The sequence below is a fragment of the Aulonocara stuartgranti genome, assembly GCF_965226115.1.
Source record: "Aulonocara stuartgranti genome assembly, chromosome: 3".
NCBI classification, from domain to species: Eukaryota; Metazoa; Chordata; class Actinopteri; order Cichliformes; family Cichlidae; genus Aulonocara; species Aulonocara stuartgranti.
In genome coordinates, this window is record NC_138941.1 from 10,079,881 (window position 1) to 10,102,620 (window position 22,740).

At 42.5% G+C, this 22,740-nt stretch overlaps 1 protein-coding gene across 1 annotated transcript in view; it reads left to right on the forward strand.

Annotated features, from left to right (window-relative positions):
* Positions 1-22,740, forward strand: part of LOC309703020 (NACHT, LRR and PYD domains-containing protein 3-like) — a 198,082-nt gene that overhangs the window by 163,926 nt on the left and 11,416 nt on the right. The window contains exons 7-12 of the mRNA XM_082527729.1: positions 11-1,805; positions 2,198-2,681; positions 6,302-6,471; positions 6,727-6,844; positions 7,084-7,253; positions 16,342-16,515. Coding sequence (XP_082383855.1) covers positions 11-1,805; positions 2,198-2,681; positions 6,302-6,471; positions 6,727-6,844; positions 7,084-7,253; positions 16,342-16,515 — 2,911 coding nt within the window. The remainder of the gene's footprint in view (positions 1-10; positions 1,806-2,197; positions 2,682-6,301; positions 6,472-6,726; positions 6,845-7,083; positions 7,254-16,341; positions 16,516-22,740) is intronic.

Genomic DNA, 22,740 nt, shown 5'->3' on the forward strand with positions numbered 1-22,740 from the left:
TATTATTCAGAACTTCCAGCTGCTGTTTGTCATCGTAACCTTAAGTCTAAGCTGAAGAAGAAGTTCCAGCGTGTGTTTGAGGGCATCGCTAAAGCAGGAAACCCAACCCTCCTGAATCAGATCTACACAGAGCTCTACATCACAGAGGGAGGGACTGCAGAGGTCAATGATGAACATGAGGTCAGACAGATTGAAACAGCATCCAGGAAACCAGACAGACCAGAAACAACCATCAGACAAGAAGACATCTTTAAAGCCTCACCTGGAAGAGATGAACCAATCAGAACAGTGCTGACAAAGGGAGTGGCTGGCATTGGGAAAACAGTCTTAACACAGAAATACAGCCTGGACTGGGCTGAAGACAAAGCCAACCAGGACATCCAGTTCATATTTCCATTCACTTTCAGAGAGCTGAATGTGCTGAAAGAGGAAAAGTTCAGCTTGGTGGGACTTGTTCATCACTTCTTTACTGAAACCAAAGAAGCAGGAATCTGCAGCTTTGAAGACTTCCAGGTTGTGTTCATCTTTGATGGTCTGGATGAGTGTCGACTTCCTCTGGACTTCCACAAAACTACAATCCTAACTGACCCTAGAAAGTCCACCTCAGTGGATGTGCTGCTGATAAACCTCATCAGGGGGAAACTGCTTCCCTCTGCTCACCTCTGGATAACCACACGACCTGCAGCAGCCAATCAGATCCCTCCTGACTGTGTTGGCATGGTGACAGAGGTCAGAGGGTTCACTGACCCACAGAAGGAGGAGTACTTCAGGAAGAGATTCAGAGATGAGGAGCAGGCCAGCAGGATCATCTCCCACATCAAGACATCACGAAGCCTCCACATCATGTGCCACATCCCAGTCTTCTGCTGGATCACTGCTACAGTTCTGGAGGATGTGCTGGAAACCAGAGAGGGAGGACAGCTGCCCAAGACCCTGACTGAGATGTACATCCACTTCCTGGTGGTTCAGGCCAAAGTGAAGAAGGTCAAGTATGATGGAGGAGCTGAGACAGATGCACACTGGAGTCCTGAGAGCAGGAAGATGATGGAGTCTCTGGGAAAACTGGCTTTTGATCAGCTGCAGAAAGGAAAGCTGATCTTCTATGAATCAGACCTGACAGAGTGTGGCATCGATATCAGAGCAGCCTCAGTGTACTCAGGAGTGTTCACACAGATCTTTAAAGAGGAGAGAGGACTGTACCAGGACAAGGTGTTCTGCTTCATCCATCTGAGTGTTCAGGAGTTTCTGGCTGCTCTTCATGTCCATCTGACCTTCAGCAACTCTGGAAAAAATCTTCTTGAACAGAAACAAATAACCTCCAAGAGATTTAGCTTTTTAAACCAAAAAGAATCTTTTCACCAGAGTGCTGTGAACAAGGCCTTACAGAGTCCAAATGGACACCTGGACTTGTTCCTCCGCTTCCTCCTGGGTCTTTCACTGCAGACCAATCAGACTCTCCTACGAGGTCTGATGACACAAACAGGAAGTAGCTCACAGACCAATCAGGAAACAGTCCAGTACATCAAGAAGAAGCTCAGTGAGAATCTGTCTGCAGAGAAAAGCATCAATCTGATCCACTGTCTGAATGAACTGAATGATCGTTCTCTAGTGGAGGAGATCCAACAATACAGGACTTCAGGAAGTCTCTCCACAGGTAAACTGTCTCCTGCTCAGTGCTCAGCTCTGACCTTCATGTTACTGTCATCAGAAGAAGATCTGGATGAGTTTGACTTTAAGAAATATTCTGCTTCAGAGGAGGCTCTTCTGAGAATGCTGCCAGTGGTCAAAGCCTCCAATAAAGCTCTGTAAGTAAACATGAACTCATTGCTTAAAATCTTATAATCGATAAAAATCTTAAAACCATGGGAAATAAATCAGAAATGCTGAGTTCAAAGAACAGTTAAAAAACATAAAAATAGTGAATTAAATGATTATCATTCACTCAGTAAATATTTTTTCAGTCCAGCAGGCCGTGTCAGTATTTCTGACACATTTTTGTCTATATCTCTTATCAAAGTACAATCCACGCCCAGCCAATAAGAACATGAGCTCTGATCCTTCAGCCCCTCTGACAGGTTTATTATCGTCAGCTTGTTCACGTCTCCAAATCCAGCAGTTTGTTTTTTATCTCATTTTCAGTGCACACTCTCCCTTTTTTATTATAAATCTCTGCTGTGACTGTCCTGTTTTCATCCAGGATGGAGGGAAAACTTGGGCTTCCATCCATCCATCCATCTTCATCCGCTTTATCTGAGGCCGGGTCGCGGGGGCAGCAGCCTAAGCAAAGAGGCCCAGACCTCCCTCTCCCCAGCCACCTCCTCCAGCTTATCCGGGGGAATACCAAGGCGTTCCCAGGCCAGCCGAGAGATATAATCTCTCCAGCGTGTCCTGGGTCTGCCCCGGGGCCTCCTCCTGGTGGGACATGCCTGGAACACCTCACCCAGGAGGCGCCCAGGGGGTATCCTTGTCAGATGCCCGAACCACCTCAGCTGGCTCCTTTCGATGTGGAGCAGCAGCGGCTCTACTCTGAGCCCCTCCCGGATGGCCGAACTTCCCACCCTATCTCTAAGGGAGAGGCCAGCCACCCTTCGGAGGAAGCTCATTTCTGCCGCTTGTATCCGCGATCTCGTTCTTTCGGTCACTACCCACAGCTCGTGGCCATAGGTGAGGGTAGGGACGTAGATCGACCGGTAAATTGAGAGCTTCGCTTTTACACTCAGCTCCCTCTTCACCACGACGGACCGGTGCAGCGTCCGCATTACTGCAGCTGCAGCCCCAATCCGTCTGTCGATCTCCGGCTCCCTTCTCCCATCACTCGCGAACAAGACCCCGAGATACTTGAACTCCTCCACTTGGGGCAGGAACTCATCTCCGACCCAGAGTGGGCACTCCACCCTTTTCCGGCTGAGAACCATGGCCTCAGATTTGGAGGTGCTGATCCTCATTCCCGCTGCTTCACACTCGGCTGCGAACCGTTCCAGTGCGAGCTGGAGGCCCTCACCCGATGAAGCCAACAGAACCACATCATCCGCAAAAATCAGAGATGAGATTCTGAGGCCACCAAAGCGAAAGCCCTCCGCCACTTGGCTGCGCCTAGAAATCCTGCCCATAAAAATTATGAACAGAACCGGAGACAAAGGGCAGCCCTGGCGGAGCCCATCACCCACCGGGAACGAGTCCGACTTATTGCCGGCAATGCGAACCAAGCTCTTGCAACGGTTGTATCGGGATCGAATGGCCCGTAGCAATGGGCCAGACACCCCATACTCCCGCAACACCTCCCACAGGACACCCCGAGGGACATGGTCGAATGCCTTCTCCAAGTCCACAAAACACATGTAGACTGGTTGGGCAAACTCCCATGCACCCTCAAGTATCCTCGAGAGGATAAAGAGCTGGTCCAGTGTTCCGCGACCAGGACGAAAACCGCATTGTTCCTCCTGTATCCGAGGTTCGACTAGCGGACGAACTCTCCTTTCCAGCACCCTGGCATAGACTTTCCCAGGGAGGCTGAGGAGTGTGATACCCCTGTAGTTGGAACACACCCTCCGGTCCCCCTTCTTAAAGATGGGGACCACCACCCCGGTCTGCCAGTCCACAGGTACTGCCCCTGATCACCATGCAACATTGCAGAGGCGTGTCAACCAGGACAGCCCTACAACGTCCAAAGCCTTCAGGAACTCGGGGCGGACCTCATCAACACCAGGGGCTCTGCCACCAAGGAGTTGTTTAACTGCTTCAGTGACCTCGCCCCCGGAAATTGGCGGGTCATTCCCCTCATCCCCAGACTTTGCTTCCTCCTCGGAAGACGTGTCAGTGGGATTAAGGAGGTCCTCGAAGTATTCCTTCCACCGCCTAACAATTTTCTCAGTCGACGTCAGCAGCGCTCCGCCAGCACTATACACAGTGCAGGTAGAGCACCGCTTTCCCCTCCTGAGACGCCTGACGGTTTGCCAGAATCTCTTCGAGGCAGTCCGAAAGTCTTTTTCCATGGCCTCTCCGAACTCCTCCCACACCCGAGTTTTTGCTTCAGCCACTGCCCGAGCCACATTCCGCTTGGCCTGTCGATACCTGTCGGCTGCCTCCGGAGTCCCACAGGCTAACCAAGCCCGATAGGACTCCTTCTTCAGCCTGGTGGCTCCCTTCACCTCTGGTGTCCACCATTTGGTTCGGGGATTACCACCACGGCAGGTACCAACCACCTTGCGGCCGCAGCTCAATGCAGCAGCTTTGGCAATGGAGACGCTGAACATGGTCCATTCGGACTCAATGTCCCCAGTCTCCCTCGGAATGCTGTTGAAGCTCTGCCGGAGGTGTGCGTTGAAGATCTCGCGGACTGGGGCCTCTGCTAGACGTTCCCAGCACACCCTCACTACGCGTTTAGGTGCACCAGGTCTGTCCAGCGTCCTCCCCCGCCACCTGATCCAACTCACCACCAGGTGGTGATCAGTTGACAGCTCAGCCCCTCTCTTTACCCGAGTGTCCAGAACATATGGTCGCAGGTCTGGTGATACGATTACAAAATCGATCATCGACCTACGGCCTAGAGCGTCCTGGTGCCACGTGCACTTATGGACACTCTTATGTTCGAACAGGGTGTTCATTATGGCCAAACTGTGATTAGCACAGAAGTCCAATAACAAAGCACCGCTCGGGTTCAGATCAGGGAGGCCGTTGCTCCCAATCAAGCCCCTCCAGGTCTCGCTGTCGTTACCCACGTGAGCATTGAAGTCTCCCAGCAGGACAACAGAGTCTCCAGGTGGAGCACCTTCCAGCACCCCCACCCCCCTCCAGGGACTCTAGGAACTCTGAACTGCCACTCGGCGCATAAGCGCAGATGACAGTCAGGACCCGTTCCCCGACCCTAAGGCGCAGGGAACAAACCCTCTCGTCCACCGGGAAAATCCCCAACGTACCGGCAGCAAGCCGAGGGGATATTAGAATACCCACCCAGCCCGCCGCCTCTCACCAGGGGCAACTCCAGACTGAGACAGAGTCCAGCCCCTCTCCAGGAGACTGGTTCCAGAGCCCAAGCCATGCGTAGAGGTGAGCCCGACTATATCTAGCCGGTACCTCTCAACCTCACGCACTAACTCAGGCTCCTTCCCCACCAGAGAGGTGACATTCCATGTCCCTATTGCCAGTCTTGGCAGCTGGGGGTCAGTCCACCAGGGCCTCCGCTCCTGGCCGCCACCCGGCACACAATGCACCCGACCCCTATGGCGCCTCCTGCGGGTGGTGGGCCTGCGGGAGGATGGGCCCATGTCTCCTCTTCGGGCTGTGCCCGGCCGGGCCCCATGGACTAAGGCCCGGCCACCAGACGCTCGCCCTCGGGCACCCTCCCCGGGCCTGGCTCCAGGGGGGGGCCCTGGTAACCCTATCCCGGGGAGGGTAAACTGTTCTCTCGATATCCTTTTCATAAGGGTCTTCTGAATCGCTCTTTGTCTGGTCCCTCACCCAGGACCAATTTGCCATGGGAGACCCTACCAGGGGGCAAAAGCCCCCAGACAACATAGCCCCTGGGATCCCTGGGACACACAAACCCCTCCACCACGATAAGGTAGCGATTCAAGGAGGAGAACTTGGGCTTCATAATTGAAATTGCCACTCAGGTCCTGTTTCTTGACAGTATTCATATCTAACTGTAAGGCTTCCATAACCAGTGTTCCCACAGAATTACAGTGGGTTCTCTCTGGGTCCTCTACAGTTTCTTCCCACTGTCCACAGACATGCAGTTAGATTACCTGGTGATCTAAACTTCATGCAGGTGTGTGTGTGAGAATGGTTGTCTTTCCCTCTGTGGGCTTAGTGGAAGAGACTGGATGGATCTCTGCTTTGTCTTTGATATATCCTGACAGCAAACATTCTCCATGAAGTCTGCATTTCAGCTCATCTCCTTTATACACACCTTTAACAGGAGGAGTTTTATACAGCTAGTGTTTAAAATCCAGTGTTATTCACAGTTAAATAGCATAACAATTACTGAATTAGTAAGATTTTCTAAAATAATTGTTTTAGTTAATATTGTATGACAGTGTACACAGAATTATTAGCTCAGTAGGTAGAGTGGTCGCCCCATGATCATAAGGTCAGGGGTCGAATCCACCGAACAGCTACCTTGATGGTACCCCTGAGCAAGGTACCATCAAGGTACCAATCGTGTGCACTGGACTGGTAGCACTCATAGTGTCATAGGTTGGTTTTTTTTGTTTTTTTTAAAAGGTTTAACATATAAACAAATTTCATTTGATCACATATATTTTTTGTTTTGTTTTGTTTTTTCCCTTTCTCTCCCAGACTGAGCAGCTGTAACATCTCAGAGGAAGGCTGTGAAAATTTGTTGTCAGTGGTCAGCTCCCAGTCCTGTAGTCTGAGAGAGCTGGACCTGAGTACCAACAGCCTGAAAGCTTCAGCAGTAAAGCTTCTGTCTGCTGCAGTGGAGAGTCCACACGCCAAACTGAATATTCTGAGGTCAGATCAATTTGTATTCTGTTTAGTTCTGTTTGTTTATATGTTTGATGTTTGGTTTTGTTTATATCAACTAACAAAAATAATCAATAATTTAACCAGTAAAGGTAAACTTTATCCAGTTATCCTTGTTCCATAGCATTTTTATTCATTTATAAGTTAAAGTGAACTTATACTAACCTGCTCAGCACAAGACAATAAGCTATTGCACCCTGATTACACTTTAACAACAATCTTTATTCATGTTTTTATCTTCAGACTTAACATCTGTGAACTCTCAGAGGAAAACTGTGAAGCTCTGTCCTCAGTTCTCACCTCGCAGTCCTCTAGTCTGACAGAGCTGGACCTGAGTATCAGAATGCTACAGGATTCAGGAGTGAAGCTTCTGTCTGCTGGACTACAACGTTTAAACTGTAAACTGAATACTCTGAGGTCAGATCAGAAAACAGTTTGTTGTTAGAATTATTCAATTATTTAAGTTCATACATATGATGTTGTTTCTTAGTATGTTTATGTTTCCTCTAAAAATAGAAAGTCAAGATTTAATGTTGTGAAATGTATTAACAAACTCTACATGAGTATTTGTTGTATGACTGTCTTTTATTTTTCAGACTGAGTGGCTGTAACCTGTCAGAGAGAAGCTGTGAAGCTCTGTCCTCAGTCCTCAGCTCCCAGTCCTCCAGTCTGAGAGAGCTGGACCTGAGTAACTCTGACCTGCAGGATTCAGGAGTGAAGCTTCTGTCCGCTGGACTAAAGAGTTCACAGTGTGCAGTGGAAACTCTCAGGTCAGGATTCAAACTTTTCAACAGATGATCATTTGAAATGTGACTTATATTATTGTATAAACAGGTAACCTTTATACAGCTGTCAAGTGAACTTTTATTTACATTTGAGTGGATAATTGGACTCTGAATTACTTTCAAAAGTAATTGGCGACTACCGATTGGTTTGCTGTTAGTTTTTTATTCACAGTACTTAATTTTAAAGGCTGATTTCTCAAAATGAGATGTTTATCTTTTCTTCTACAACACTTGGAGCCACCAAATCTTCTTGCTTCATTTATTCATTACAGTTTGATTTAAAGAATATTAGACTCGTAACATAATACATACATTTATTTCACTTCTTCTTGAGAGAAAGAAAGGGATGACTGGGTGAGCTCCAGTGGTTCATCCCAGCAGAGAGAGCGGCACACTGGGCTGCAAATGATCACAGTAGTAATGGCCATAGTTTGATAAAACAGGCAGTCTTACCCTGTAGATAATACAGGGTTCTGGTGCCGATGTGGGGGAGGGGAGTCGCCCGGTACTAACTACATACTGAAGTGTCTTGTGTTCCAAGAACACAACGACCAAGACAGAGAGATCCTACTGGCAACCTTCTGGTTACAAGATGAGCTTCCCAACCCCCAGAACCGCGGTCTTATCCTCCAGTTCTGTGTTGATGATAATCACATAATAGGAGAGCAGCTGGGCATCCAGTGGAAGTGTGATGGAAATCAAAATCCTGAATTGGATTCGGTGCGGTTGCGTTACTATTTTTCAACAACCAATCTTATATCAGCTGCATGGAAGTAGCTATAAGTAATCTGGGCGCTACAGCTTTAACCCTTTAAGACTTACCATAGAACCAAGTCCGCCACAGCTTATATTATATTTTTACATGCTGTGGAGCCATTTTTGGGAGCATTTCAAGTTGCTCTACATCAATACAACCATTACAGCCTAAATTTTAATAATATGCATGCATTAAGTGCATAGAAATTACATAAATTGCAAAAAGTGCAATAAACTAAAAAAAAATTGAAAATCGTTTTTGTTTTTTAACATATATTTCTAGTTAGAGAAATTTAAGAGGCTTATCCCTCAAAACTGTAAATACAAAAAAGTTGCACAAAATAGTTTCCCACCACATGAAATTTATTTTGAGTGTCTTCATAGTTTTATTTTTGAAATACACTAATTTCTATACACTGCAGGAAAAACGAAAATAAATATTATAGTGCAAATTTGCAAAAAAGCAGCATATGCATCAAAATAAACTATTTCCAGCAGTGCAATATGAGTCCTAAGCATCCCAGAAACAACACAGAAAGTCAGAAAGTCAAACATAACTTTAAAAAACACTAGTATAGGGTTATGAGGCCATGATGGTAAAAAATACATTTCTGCAAAAATGACATCACTTCCGGTTTTGGGCAGGTCATGGCGGATATGCGATAGTTCACGCTGATGTCAATTCCAAAGTAGGAAGTGTTACAAACAGCTGATCGGATCGGCAAAGCGTGTTTCTGGAATATTATGTTACGCAAAACAGAGTGTGCCCACTCTGACCGGCTTTAAAGGGTTAAGCAGCTGCATGCACTCCCGCGGACAGCGATCACTTTCTGGCAGACGATCACTTTTTGGCACAACACCTGGAGCTAAGGGGGCAAAACAATCGCATGAGTGCTGCTGTTTGGCTGAGGAAGAATAAAGTATTCATGGTAAGCCAATCACATGACCACTTCAAGATTACAAAGCAACAAGGTGACATATACCAGTTTTTAAATTGTGTTGATAGGTCACATAAAACCAGAGTCATGATAAACAATATATACGCAGCGTTTTTTTCCTCAATAGTTTCGTCACTTTTACTGTCTAAGGACAGCACAGCAAGCACTCTCTGCTTATGAGCAAAAAAAACCCAAATCATCCCTTTCCTGTTGGTGGAAAAATGAACCATGTCGACCAATCAAAAAAATGATATAGCAACATGACATTTGGTTGTTTAGGAAGAGGGGGAAGTTTTAGGAGTGACGGTGTGAGATGTGAGAGATTTGTGACGTTTAGCGTATTTGGAGTGTGTGCATAGTATGTTGTGTTGTGTAGTTAGTGTGTAGGGGAAAAAAGAACAAAAAAAGTTAGTGTGTAGTGTAGTGGATAGTTTTATGTTGTCTGTCAGAACAATGAGGCAATTGCTGAATGTTAAGTGCCCTGAGGCGACTGTTGTGATTTGGCACTATATAAATAGAGTTGAATTGAATGGAATTGTTACAGGTGCTGCCACAAAACCAGCAAATGCAGATTACAGTGTAAACGGTGTCTCCAGGTAGAAACAGCAGTGATACACCTGCTGCTGTCAGACCTGCAGGTATCAGGCTGTGATGTTCTCCTTTATGGTGGACAGAAATTATTTTTTTGGAGTGGCACAAATAATTTGTGGCATCTTATTTAATGCAGAACAGCTGATTGTTCTGTAAATAGTTTGAAATAGTTATTTTTAAAAAATCAAGGTAAAAGGTAAATTGTTACAAATAACAAAATGGTTGTTTGCAAACCTTGTGTATAGGATTTTAAGGGTGTTCGTCTTGTAACCGGAAGGTTGCCGGTTCGAGCCCCGGCTCGGACAGTCTCGGTCATTGTGTCTTTGGGCAAGACACTTCACCTAGCGCCTACTGGTGATGGCCAGAGGGGCCGATGGTGCGATATGGCAGCCTCGCTTCTGTCAGTCTGCCCCAGGGCAGCTGTGGCTACAACTGTAGCTGCCTCCACCAGTGTGTGAATGTGAGAGTGAATGAATAGTGGCATTGTAAAGCACTTTAAGGCCCGAAAAGCGCTATATAAATGCAATCCATTATTATTATTATTATTATTATTATTATTATTATTATTATTATTATTATTATTAAAATATTATTAAAATATTAAAATTATTAGATTTCAAGTTAATGATTTATTAAACATGTTTGTGGTTGTAACAGTAAAAAATATAACTTTTTCTACTCATATTGTTTTTTGTCTGATTTTAGGTCAATTGTGTTAATACAGTATGTCAAAATGAAAACATAACTGTAAATTCAGACACGTGAGGTTGTGCTGAAAAGAATGATACCAAACAGGCAAAGTAAATAGTTTTTAAAGGTGGAATATAGAGGTCAAATCAAAAGTAGTTAAAAATGGCCAATTATACCCTGGACCCCAGAGGGTTGAACATTTTTTTTAAAGTAACGCAATAGTTACTTTTCAAGTAATTAATTACTTTTAGTAACTGACTTACAATATTTTAACTCTAAGTAACTACGTAGAGTTAACTATAGTTAGTAGTATAGTTACTAGAGATGGCACGATACCACTTTTTTATGTCCGATACGGATATCATAAATTTGGATATCTGCCGATACCGATATGAATCCGATATAGTGTTTTTTTAATCAACAAAACTGTTTTTTTAAATATCTTGCTGCATTTTGTATAAGTTCATACTAAAGTTTAAAACAACAACTACACTAAAGCTATTCTGTTATACCTGTATGCAAAAAAAAAATATTTCATAGTTCAGCAATACTGATCAATCTAATAAACTTAAACCTACACCATCCTCCCTATTCTGGTATTTTAAAGAGTACTTAGCGTAAATATTAAGCAACCTAACTAATAGGGTTCCAACTCCCAGCAACAACAAAAATAAATAAATAAAAAATAGGGAACCACCCCTCACGCGCCACCTCATGATGCTTAATCGACGTAATCAACCTTAATTTGATGCAGTGTGAAAAAAAATGCACAGAAATCAATTATTTTTCAAGAAATATTAAATAGATTCAACATCTTTCTTCAACAAAATTGCAGACTGCACAGATGGTACCTTCCCAAAGGAAAAAGTACTATAGCTTACTAGGGTATATATATTAGAGTTAATAGTCACTATATACAGTAATTGACTGCTATTCCTTTTACATCAAATTAAAACTTTGGGTGTCAGATAATTATTTATTAAAAGCTCGACATTTTAAATGAGAATAAGAAAGAAAAGTATGTCTTTGTGCCCCCTTTTCCCTGTTAATGCCCTATCGCCCCCCCTGACTAAACTTTGCTAGATCCGCCCCTGCACAGTTACCAGCGTCAGCTACGTAGAAAAAGATCCTGGTGTAGAAAGTAATATTAAATAAATTGTAACAACAGCTTATCAAGCTTAAACGTGCTGCTGTTGTTCAGCCGCTGGTTTCCTCTTTCTGGTGCAAAGTGGGCCAAAAACAAACAAGAGAGACGGACTCGCGACAGAAAAGCCGATCAGCTGATCATTAAGCAGTTTCATGATTGAAGTAGCAGCAAGAAGAGGCAGTCGTTTGTTAAGCTTAACGCAGGAATGCTTTACAAACATTCAGAGATGGACTTACACACTTGCTTTACTTCTCTCGGGATAACTTTGTCGGAGATGAAATGCCGGGTTGCTAGCGAAGCTCCAAATGCTATCCAGACCACCGACAGGTCCCACATGCCACAGCCGCTCTATCACGTGATGCATACTGCTCCGACGTGCTAACGTTCTGAGGTGAGTTACGGCGTGTTGCAAGTTTTGTGAGGTGCTTTCGTGATATTTAATGGATCGGATTACATTTTTTATTTTTCTCCGATATCCGATCCAGTAATTTAGGTCAGTATCGGACCGATACCGATACGTAATATCGGATCGGTCCATCTCTAATAGTTACTAGTTACTTCTTGGTAACTACTAACTATAATTACTTGTTCAAAGTCACTTGCCCAACACTGATCCCAAACCATCTCCACTGGGTTTAGGTCAGATGACTGTATCCTCACTACAGACCGAATAAATCACCTGAATTTGGAAGTCTGCCTCCGTGTTCTTTAACCGGAGCACACCCCACCGTACCTGGCCACTCTAAATCAGCTAAACTCCTGGAGACAACACTTTGTCCATTTTATTTAGACACAGCGGCACCTCTGAAGCAAAGTGTTGTCCATTCTTCAAATTTCTATCCCTGGATAAATGAAAATACTCAAAATTTCAAGAGATATTCTGTCAAGTTAGAACGTTTATGGAAGGCTTCCAAGCTTGAGGTTCATCGAGTACATCTCAAGGAATCAATATCCTCACTTAACAACATGATAAAAAAGCTGGAACTGAATAGTTTTCAAATCTAATGGCTTCAGAAAAGAACCAAAGTATTGTTTGATACAATTATGAAAATTGTCTCTCCTGATATTCCTCGTGTACCAGTCTATACTAAATCTGATTGTAATGAATCATTGAACGAACGTGGAAAAAACAGTTGCAGAACAACTTAACGACTTTCTGGAGAAAAACAGTGTTCTGGACATTTTCCAGTCTGGTTTCTGTAAACTGTCCTCCACTGAGATGGCTTAACTTAAAGTGTGTGGTGACATTCTGATGGCAGCAGACTCTGGAGAGTGCACTGAGTTGGATGTCTCCTCTGCTTTTGATACTGTTGATCACAGCATCATGATAAATAGGCTGAAGGACTTGTTCAGGATTACTGGTGTTGCTTTAAAATGGTTTGTCGTATCTACTGTATCTGAGAGATCTTTGACTGTCTGTATGAATCATGTGTTGTCTGAAACATCCGTTCTGCCTTCTGGGGTACCTCAAGGATCTGTTTTAGGCCCGATTCTCTTTTTGGTTTATATACGTCCTCTAGGCCACAGGTGACAAACGCCAGGCCTCGAGGGCTGGTGTCCTGCAGTTTTTAGATGTTTCCTTGATCCATCACATCTGATTTAAATGGTTAAATTCCTCCTCAACACGTCCTGAGGTTCTCCAGAGGCCTGGTAATGAATTTGATTCAGGTGTGCTGACCCAGGGTTAGACCTAAAACCTGCAGGACACCGGCCCTCGAGGCCTGGAGTTCCCCACCCCTGCTCTAGGCCAAATTATCAGATATTACAATAATATTTCTTATCATCTCTACGCTGATGACATTCAGACATTAAGTTATACTGTTCTTTCAAAGATTCTCAGTTTGATACATTTTCTTGTTTAAATAATTGTCTTTCAGGAATCAAATAATTGTGAAACTTCAACTTTCTCCAGTTTAATACGGATAAACAGAAACTTTGATCATTGCTCCTGATCACATGTCTTCAGAAATTAGGCAGCAGATCAGTTTTTAGGTCCTTCCATTAAATCGAGTCTCAGAAACTTAGGTGTTATTTTCGACAGTTCAATGTTGCTTGAGAAACTCTCTAAACAACTGTTTCAAAACTGTTTTTATCATCCAAGAAACATTTCTAAACTCAGACTGGTGTCAAAGGCAGAACTTGAGATGATTCTTCATGCTTTTATCTCTACTCACTTGGAGTATTGTAATGGTCTTTTTACTTGTCTCAACAAATCAGCTCTGGAGCTTCACACTGTACAGAATGCTGCGGCGAGACTTTTAACTGGCACAAACAAGAGGTCACACATTACTCCAGTTTTGGCTTCTCTTCATTGGTTGCCACTAAATGTTAGGGTTCATTTTAACATTATACTCATAACTTTTAGAGCTGTACATGGTGAAGCTCCTCAGTGCATCTCTGACCTGTTGAAACCTCATGCTTCATACCGAGCACTTAGGTCTTTAGGTCAGAGGTCACTATTGGTCCCACAGACTCGGTTCAACACACGTGGGGATCGAGCTTTTCAGGCACCGAGGCTGTGGAACTCCCTGCTGTTATCTTTATGCTGTCTAGACTCCACTGACTCTTTGAAAAAGCAGATGAAGACATTTCTATACAAACGAGATTATGTGCTATATAAATATATTCTACTTACTTACTTGAATAATAGTTCATTTAAGAATATTTTTTTATTAAAATATTTATTTTCTTTACTTTATCACCCAATTAAATTATAATTCTGTAAATAAGGGTGATAGTGTGGCCTGTGTAGGTTGTCTTCAGGTTCTCTGCTTCCTCCCACAGTCCAAAAACATGCATGCTGGGTTAACTGGAGTGATTGTGAGCATAAATGCATAAGTGTTTACCTGGCTACATCACCGTGGTTACTGATGCTGAACCTATAACCTGGTCTGGATCAGGTTATATTCAGAGTGTGTGTTTTAAAATTGACTGAAGTGCCTCGTTTTCACTGAGCCTTTCATTTACAGAAAGCTTTAAGTGTGATATAGATTCAGTCATATCTGACTAATGTCAGTGAGTGAGGCCGAGCTGTAAAGTCACATTTCTGCTAATTAGCACACCAGCTAACTAGCACACCGGCTATCTAGCAAACCAGCTAAGTAGCAGACCAGCTAACTAGCGAACCGGCTAACTAGCACACTGGCTAACTAGTACACCAGCCGACTAGCGAACCGGCTAACTAGCATACCAGCTAACTAGCACACCAGCTGACTAGCGAACCGGCTAAATAGCACACCGGCTAACTAGCACACCAGCTAACTAGCAGACCAGCTAACTGCAGCCACAGGCTGAAGGACGATTAAATGTAGTGGAGATATCAGGGATTACACTGGTGTGTCCGATTCACTCTTTAGCACTCCAGTCACTCTGGTGTGTCAGCCAGAGCACCACTGAAGGCCCAGCGTGTGGAATAAGGAGCTTAAGGTTTGGTTTGAGGCACTTTATTCTTTCACTGATTGATTCTTGCGGCTGTGATCACGTGTGTGGTTTCTTACAAAAAGGAAGTACACAATACAAATACATGACAAATAAGATGAATAGATAAGATACATATCCAGTTATATGCATACGTCAGTATAGCTAACATAACCATATATAAGGTCAAAGATCACAGTACTATAATGCAGTAATGTTAAACACAAAGGTGTATATCTACATAAATCTATCCTATCAGTGATCAGAGTACTGTAGTATACTTCTACTACTTACACTATACAAACTAAACTGCATTAGTGTGACTTTAAGTTACCATCAGTACAGACGAACTGATGGTAGTTGGACAAAATAAAGGCTTTGCAATTATTGTGAAGGGCTTCCGGTTAAAGTAAGATCAGCTGATTACCTCATAACAAATTGTTTGCTATAGAATGCAGCTCCCAGTCTTCATTAATATCATGTACTATAACTCCCAGGTCTACAGAGAGACCAACAGCTGGTGCACGTTGTAACGCCGTGGCTTTCATAGTCTCTCCTTTTTCTACAGCTCATGTGTTCTTCTTGTGATGGTGTGTCTTGAGGGAGGCTCATACATGCGGTCATTTGTTGATCCTAAGAACGTTCCTCAGACCGACTTCTTCAACAACACTAATCGGCCTGCAGTTTGTAGCTACTCACTTCACTGTGGTGTTTGTTAGCTTGTCTTTCTTTGGTTTTATCCTGACTCCTCCCACAAGCTGATCCTACGTAGTCTGCCCAAGCCTCCCACCTCTGTTTGTTTGGGTGGTTTGTTTGCTGCCATCAACAGCGTGTAATGCATTTAAGTGATACTTCAGACATGAAGTACTGCGACAATAAAAAACTCAACTTTGCTTAAAAATAACTTTAGTTGTATCAACACTGCCCTCTGGAATAATTAGACTTTGGTGACAAACTGATGTGATCTCCATGTTTCCTTTGTTGGACTGTGGGCGAGTGTCAGAACTGAATGTACTGAGTAACATGTGGAGTTTAAATATGTGTCAGTTCCAGTTTTAGAGCTCTAAAGTGCAGCTATCATGTTAGGAATATGTTAGGAATAGACAGGAACACTGAGCACACTGAGGTCAAATCTTTATTTATCCAGTTCATCTGTAGGCTGAGCTCAGTCCATCCATTTAGTGAAATGATGTTTAAAGGTCTCCTTGTTCTGTGAGCGTGCACAGATCCTGAAGCAGAAAGCCTGGGTTAACAGAGAAATGATCATCACTGTGATGATGCTCACCATCTCTGACTGGGATTTGAGGTTTTGTCAAAGCAGCAAAGAAAGCCTGGCTATGTTGGACTGGGTGTGGAAGCAGCTCCCAGTTTGAGTTCAGGAGACAGACACCCTCTCTACTTTGACGATCAGCTTCAAACTTTCCTTTTTGATAAAACTTATAGTTAGAGCTGGATCAGGTGACCCTGAACCATCACTTAGTTATGCTGCTATAGAGATGGATAACAGATGGATTGTTGTTTTGTGTGTCTGCAGTCTGTCAGGCTGTCTGATCACAGAGGAAGGCTGTACTTCTCTGGCCTCAGCTCTGACCTCCAACCCCTCCCATCTGAGAGAGCTGGACCTGAGCTACAATCATCCAGGTCTCTCAGGAATGAAGCTTCTGTCGGCTGGACTGAAGGATCCAGGCTGGAGACTGGACACTCTCAGGTATGGAGAGAATGTCTGATATAGGAGGAAGAGCTGGAATCATTTCCTGTGTCTTTCACTCACTTCCTGTTTGTTTCCTGCAGATGAGACATGAACAATCACACATGCAGGAATATTTTCAGGGACAGACACACTAGTCTAGCTGGATAGTACATGGATATTTATGTAGGGGGTCTTCAAGGAGTCTGTTTGCAGGAACATTAATGATAACTGATAAGTCATGTTGAGAGTTTCATTAAAAGTAGACTTACAGTTAGGTAATATTTGGACAGAGACAACATTTTGTAACTTTAGATACAAGTATCAGCCATGTGTGTGTTTCCCATGCTGTATGTCCACAGTCACAGTGACAGTCAGTGACACTGACAGAAGGATGAAACAAGGCTGTGAATCATTTCAGTCTGTGTGTGTGACAAAGAGGCAGACAGGAGCAGCTAACATTTGGAAATGGAAGCTTACTGGAAACACTACATTCACGGCTGAATTCACAATAGATTTGTTCTCAAGTGCACATTTAGCAGCTAATGCTAATACTGTTTTCCCTTTGCTTTCTACAGCAGCTATTGCTAAGTAGGCCACTTTGCTCCGCTAAGGATTTGTGTGACCATGATGGAGACTCTGATAAGCTAATGCTGCTAAGCTAATGCTGTTTATGGGCCCTGTTAGAATCAATATTTCATTCTCATTCTGTTGTTCGAGAACAATATTAACGTTTCACATCATTATAACACAAGAGAAAAGGGTATTGGCATTAGCTACTAGTGCTTATTCACCTCAAATTACCTTTAGCTGCTAATGGCAGCCTACTTAGCATTAACTCCTCACTAATATAATGCTAATTTACATCAAATTAGCATTAACTGCTCATATTGTTATAAGGAAAGAGAAAACGGTATTAGCATTTGCTGCTAATAATTATTCACCCCTAATTAGAATAAGCCGCTAAAAGCAGCCAACTTAGCATTAATTCCTCACTTTGTTGTTACCCAACGGAAAAGAGTATTAGTATTAGCTACTATCATTTTTAATAAGTAAGAGAAAACAGTATTAGCAGTAGCGCATAATGCTAATTCACGTCAACGTAGTATTAGTTAATAATGGCAGCCTACTTAGCATTAACTGCTCACTAATATAATGCTAATTCGCATCAAATTAGCATTAGCTGCTCAAGTTGTTATAAGGAAAAAGAGAAAACGGTATTAGTATTAGCTGCTAATAATTATTCACCCCTAATTAGAGTTAGCCCCTAATGGCAGTCTACTTAGCATTAACTCCTGACATTGTTATAATGCAGGGGAAAAGAGTTACCATTATCGGATAATGCTAATTCTCATCAAATTAGCATTAGTTAATAACGGTAGACTTCATATCATTAGCTGCTGTCATTCTTACAAAGCAAACAGTATGAGCATTAGCTGTTAATCCTTTTTCATCTAAAATTAGAATTAGCCACTAATGGCGTATTGTTAAAAAGTAAGAAAAAACATTGTTAGCATAAGCGGATAATGCTAATTCATCTCAAATTAGTATTAGCTAATAATGGCACCTGCTTAGCATTAGCTGGTCACATTGTTATAAGGCAAGAAAATATGGTATTAGCATTAGCTGCCAATTTCTATTTACCTAAAATTAGCATTAGCCACTAATGGTAGCCTATAGCAAAAACTTCTTAATGCTAAATGAAGTTAATTAATGCTAAGTAGGTTTAACTGAAATTAAAGTAGTGTTAGCATTAGCTGCTGATATTGTTAAAAGGTAAGATAAAACATTGCTAGCAGCAGCGGATAATGCTAACACACATAATTGTGTGTTACCTAATAATGGCAGCCTTCTTAGCATTAGCTGCTCATATTGTTATAATGCAAGGGAAAAGAGTTGGCAAAAACAGTGTTAGCATTAGTGGATAATGCTAATTCACCTAAATTAGCATTAGCTAATAATGGCTACGTACTTAGCATTACCTACTAATATTGATATAAAGCAAGAAAATATGGTATTAGCATTAGCTTCTAATGCTTTCTCATCTAAAATTAGAATTAGCCACTAATGGCATCCTATTTAGCATTAACTCTTCACATCGCAAGGGAAAAATTAGAATTCAATAAAAAAAAAAAGTGTTCACATTAGCTACTTGTATTGTTAAAAAGTAAGAAAAAACATTGTTAGCATAAGGGGATAATGCTAATTCACCTCAAATTAGTATTAGCTAATAACGGCAACCTACATAGCATTAGCTGGTCACATTGTTATAAAGCAAGAAAATATGGTATTAGCATTATCTGCCAATTCCTATTCACCTAAAATTAGCATTACCTGCTAATGGCAGTCTACTTAGCATTAACTCCTCACTAATGTGATGCTAATTCACATTAAATTAGCTTTAGCATTAGCTGCTAGCATCAGCCTACCTAGCACTAGCTGCTCACATTGTTAAAAGGGAAGAGAATACGATATTAGCATTAGCTGGTAATATTTATTCACCCCTAATTAGAATTAGCCACTAATGGCAGCATACTTAGCGTTAACTCCTCACATCGTTGTAATGCAAATGAGGCTAACTTGCATTAAATTAGACTGCTGTTATTAGCTAATGCTATTTAGCAGTAGCTGCTCACATTGTTATAAAGCAAAGGAAAACGATATGAGCATTAGGTTCTAATGCGTATTTGCCTTAAATTAGACGTAGGTGCTAATGGCAGCCTACTTAGCATTAGCAGCTCAGATGTTATAATGCTAGGAAAAAGAGTGTTAGCATTAGCCGTTCACATTGTTATAAAGTTAAGGGAAATAGTGTTAGCATTAGCTACTCACATTTTTTAAAAAAGTAAGTGTTAGCATTAGTGCATAATGCTAATTCATGTCAAATTAGCATTAGTTAATAACGGCAGCCTATTTAGCATTAGCAGATAATGTTGACCTTGGCCCACTGGAAAAGTTAAGAACTAAAGATTTAGGAGTGTTTCTCGATAGCTCTTTCTCGTTTGAGAAACAAATGAATTCTGTTATTAAAACCAGCTGTAAGGTTTATATTGTTGATTGTCATTTATGCTTAGAAATATTTACTCATATATGCTTAGAGTTGTATAATCGATTGCATAATGATAGAGGTTTGATCCTGAGTAGTCTGTAAAGACTCTGTGTGCCTTCCAGAGTGCTCTGGCATGCACACACCACTTGGGGCCATGAGAGAGGTCGTACCCTCTCTTACTGATTTATGGTGTAGGACAGAGGTCTCAAACTCAATTTAGCTGGGGGCCGCTGCAGGCAGAGTCTGGGTGAGGCTGGGCCGCATTAGGTTTTCCACAAGAAAGGCATGGTTAAAAAATTCCAATCTTCTCAAATCTCTTTATTTTTATTTTTTAACACAAAATATGAAAAATGAATAAACAAATTAAGAATTAATAAGAAAATAAATCAATCTGTAAAACATAAATAAAATAGGGGGACTTCCGGTTGAGCTTTGATGGAGTAGGACGCGAGTCTGGGAGCTCCCGCCGATTTCGATTAAATTGTTATTTATTCGCGCGTTTTGGCCGTATTTTCAGTCCTGTTTTGGTTTGTGGATTGTCTTGTTGAGAAGTTTTACTCGGGCCGGCGTAAAATGGCAGCAAAAAATGTTAAAACCCGCAGTACTATTCAGACACAACTGAGGCCTAGTTTGCAAACCGCGACCACACCCTCGAGTGAGCCGTCGTCTCCTGCAAAGCCCCCCACATGTCAAGCTAATCCTGATATTGAGGCTCTCAAGGTCGAGTTGCTGGCTTCGCTGAGGAAAGATATCGCCGACATCTTTAAAAAGGAACTTCAGGATACTCTGGGTGATGCTTTGTCTACCATTAAGTTCGACCTGCAGGCGGTGAAGACGCAGCTGGCGATCGATAAAGCTGCAAATGACGCTACCATGTCTGAGCTAAAAGGTACGGTGAAGGAGATGGAGCACGCACTTACTGTCTGCTCTGATGATATAGCTGAGATGAAAAACACTATCAAGGGTCTCACAGCTCATGTAGCCAAGCTGGAAAGTAAGTGTGAGGATTTGGAGTCCAGATCGCGGCGCAACAATGTTAGGATAGTGGGAGTACCGGAGGGCCCTGACACGTGCACCACTGCCGCCGTAGCTTCCTTGCTAAAAGAAGCATTTGATCTGGGGAAGGAGCCGCTTTTGGATCGTTCGCACAGGACCCTCCAACCCGCACCTAAGCCTGGCGACCGTCCACGAGCCATTGTATGCAGGTTTCATTACCACACTGACTGTGTCGACATTTTACGACGTGCTAGAGAACGCCGACAGATTAAAGTTGGAGATCGGACCATCTCAGTCTTCCCCGACTACACCGCCAGGGTGGCACGGGCTCGTGCTGCATTCAACACGGTCAGGCAGCAACTCCGTGGCATTGACGGTGTTCGGTATGGCCTGCTTCATCCAGCGCGACTCCGCATCACATATAAGGGTGTCGAGAAGGACTTTGTTTCGGCAGAGGAGGCCAGTGATTATGTCAAAACTTTGATTTCTGGGTGAGCCTCGTTAGCTCCTCAGTTTGATACTGTAATGCTGCTAAGGGTTCACGCTCTCCTTAGGTTTAACGCCACCTGTGCATTGTTTTCTTAGGCCATTGTGCTGGTTATTGTACTGTTGGTGTGCTGGTTCCTTTTATTTTCATTGTTATTTATTGAAACTGGATCATATAATATACTCTTGAACTTCGGACCAGTCCGGCACAATCTTCTCCAAGCTTGCTGCATTGATTTGCATAGGACTGAGTTGTTTTTCGTTTCTGTTAAATTTTTATTTATTTATTTTTTTGTTTGGTTGTTTTTGTTTTAATTGTTTATCTATTTATGTATGTTGTTTTTGTTTTTTGTTTTTTTAAATTTTATGCACGTTCGGTGATTTGTTGGAAAGTTCTCCTTCTGAGGAAGTCATATTTTGTACTGTGAGATCTTTTTTTGGTTGGTTGGTTTCCTTTTTATTTTTTTCCTTTTTAAAAAAAAAAAACATGTTTACTGTTACGCGCACACTGTTATGCTGTAGAGAAGTTGGTGAGAGGTTATTTTTCCCTCTCTCGCTTTTATTTTTATTTAGACAACAATTAGTCCAGTCACTTCGGTGAATCATTTTTGCTACTTTGGGGGTACACTGCTGTCTCCTTTGTTCTGTTCTGTGGAGACTTGGGGGTGTATTTGTGTTCAGGGTTGGGTTGGGGGGGGGCTGTCCCATTTCGGCTCTTCATGGCCACTGGCATTTTGGTTTGGTCTTTTTCCTCTTCCTTTTTGTAAATGGTTAATGGAAATATAGACCCCAGCATTGCTGGGTCAGGTATGCCTCTTAGATTCATTAGTTGGAATATCAGAGGTATGGGTAACCCTGTTAAGAGATCTAAGGTTTTTACTCACTTGAAACGTCTAAATTCTGACATAGCATTTTTACAGGAGACTCATCTTCGCATTAAGGATCATTATAGGTTATATTGCCCTTGGGTAGGTCAGGTCTTTCACTCAAATTTTAATTCGAAGGCTAGAGGAGTGGCCATTCTCATTAATAAGAAAGTTCAATTCACTTTGACCAATGTTGTCGCTGATAGGAACGGTAGATACATCATTGTTGCTGGTACCCTAATGCAGAAAAAGGTTTTGTTGGTAAATGTATATGCCCCGAATTTTGATGATGCTGAATTCGCTAATAGATTGCTGAGTAACATCCCCTTTCTGAATACACATTTGCTTATCCTTGGTGGTGATCTGAATTGTGTTTTTGATCCAATTTTGGATCGATCTAGTCCTCGTAATTTGACTCAATCATCTATGTCTAAAACATTCTCAGATTTTATGAAACAGAATGATCTTGTTGATCCATGGAGATTTCGCAACCCTTCAATCAAAAAATTTTCATTCTTCTCTCAGGTCCACCAGTCTTATTCCAGGATTGATTATTTTTTCATCGACAGAACTCTTAATTCATGTGTTAATTCTTCCGACTATTCTGGTATTGTAATATCTGATCAGTCTCCTCTGCTATTGGATGTTCATCTTTCTACCCATAAACGTAGCCCTCCACTTTGGAGATTTAACTCTCTCCTTCTGGCGGATAAAGAATTTTGTGAATTTATTTCAGGCTCTATTGAGGAGTTCTTGTCCTTCAATCAGGATGATTCTGTCTCATATTCTCTGCTATGGGAGACTCTTAAATGCTACCTGAGAGGTCAAGTTATTTCTTACTCTGTCCGT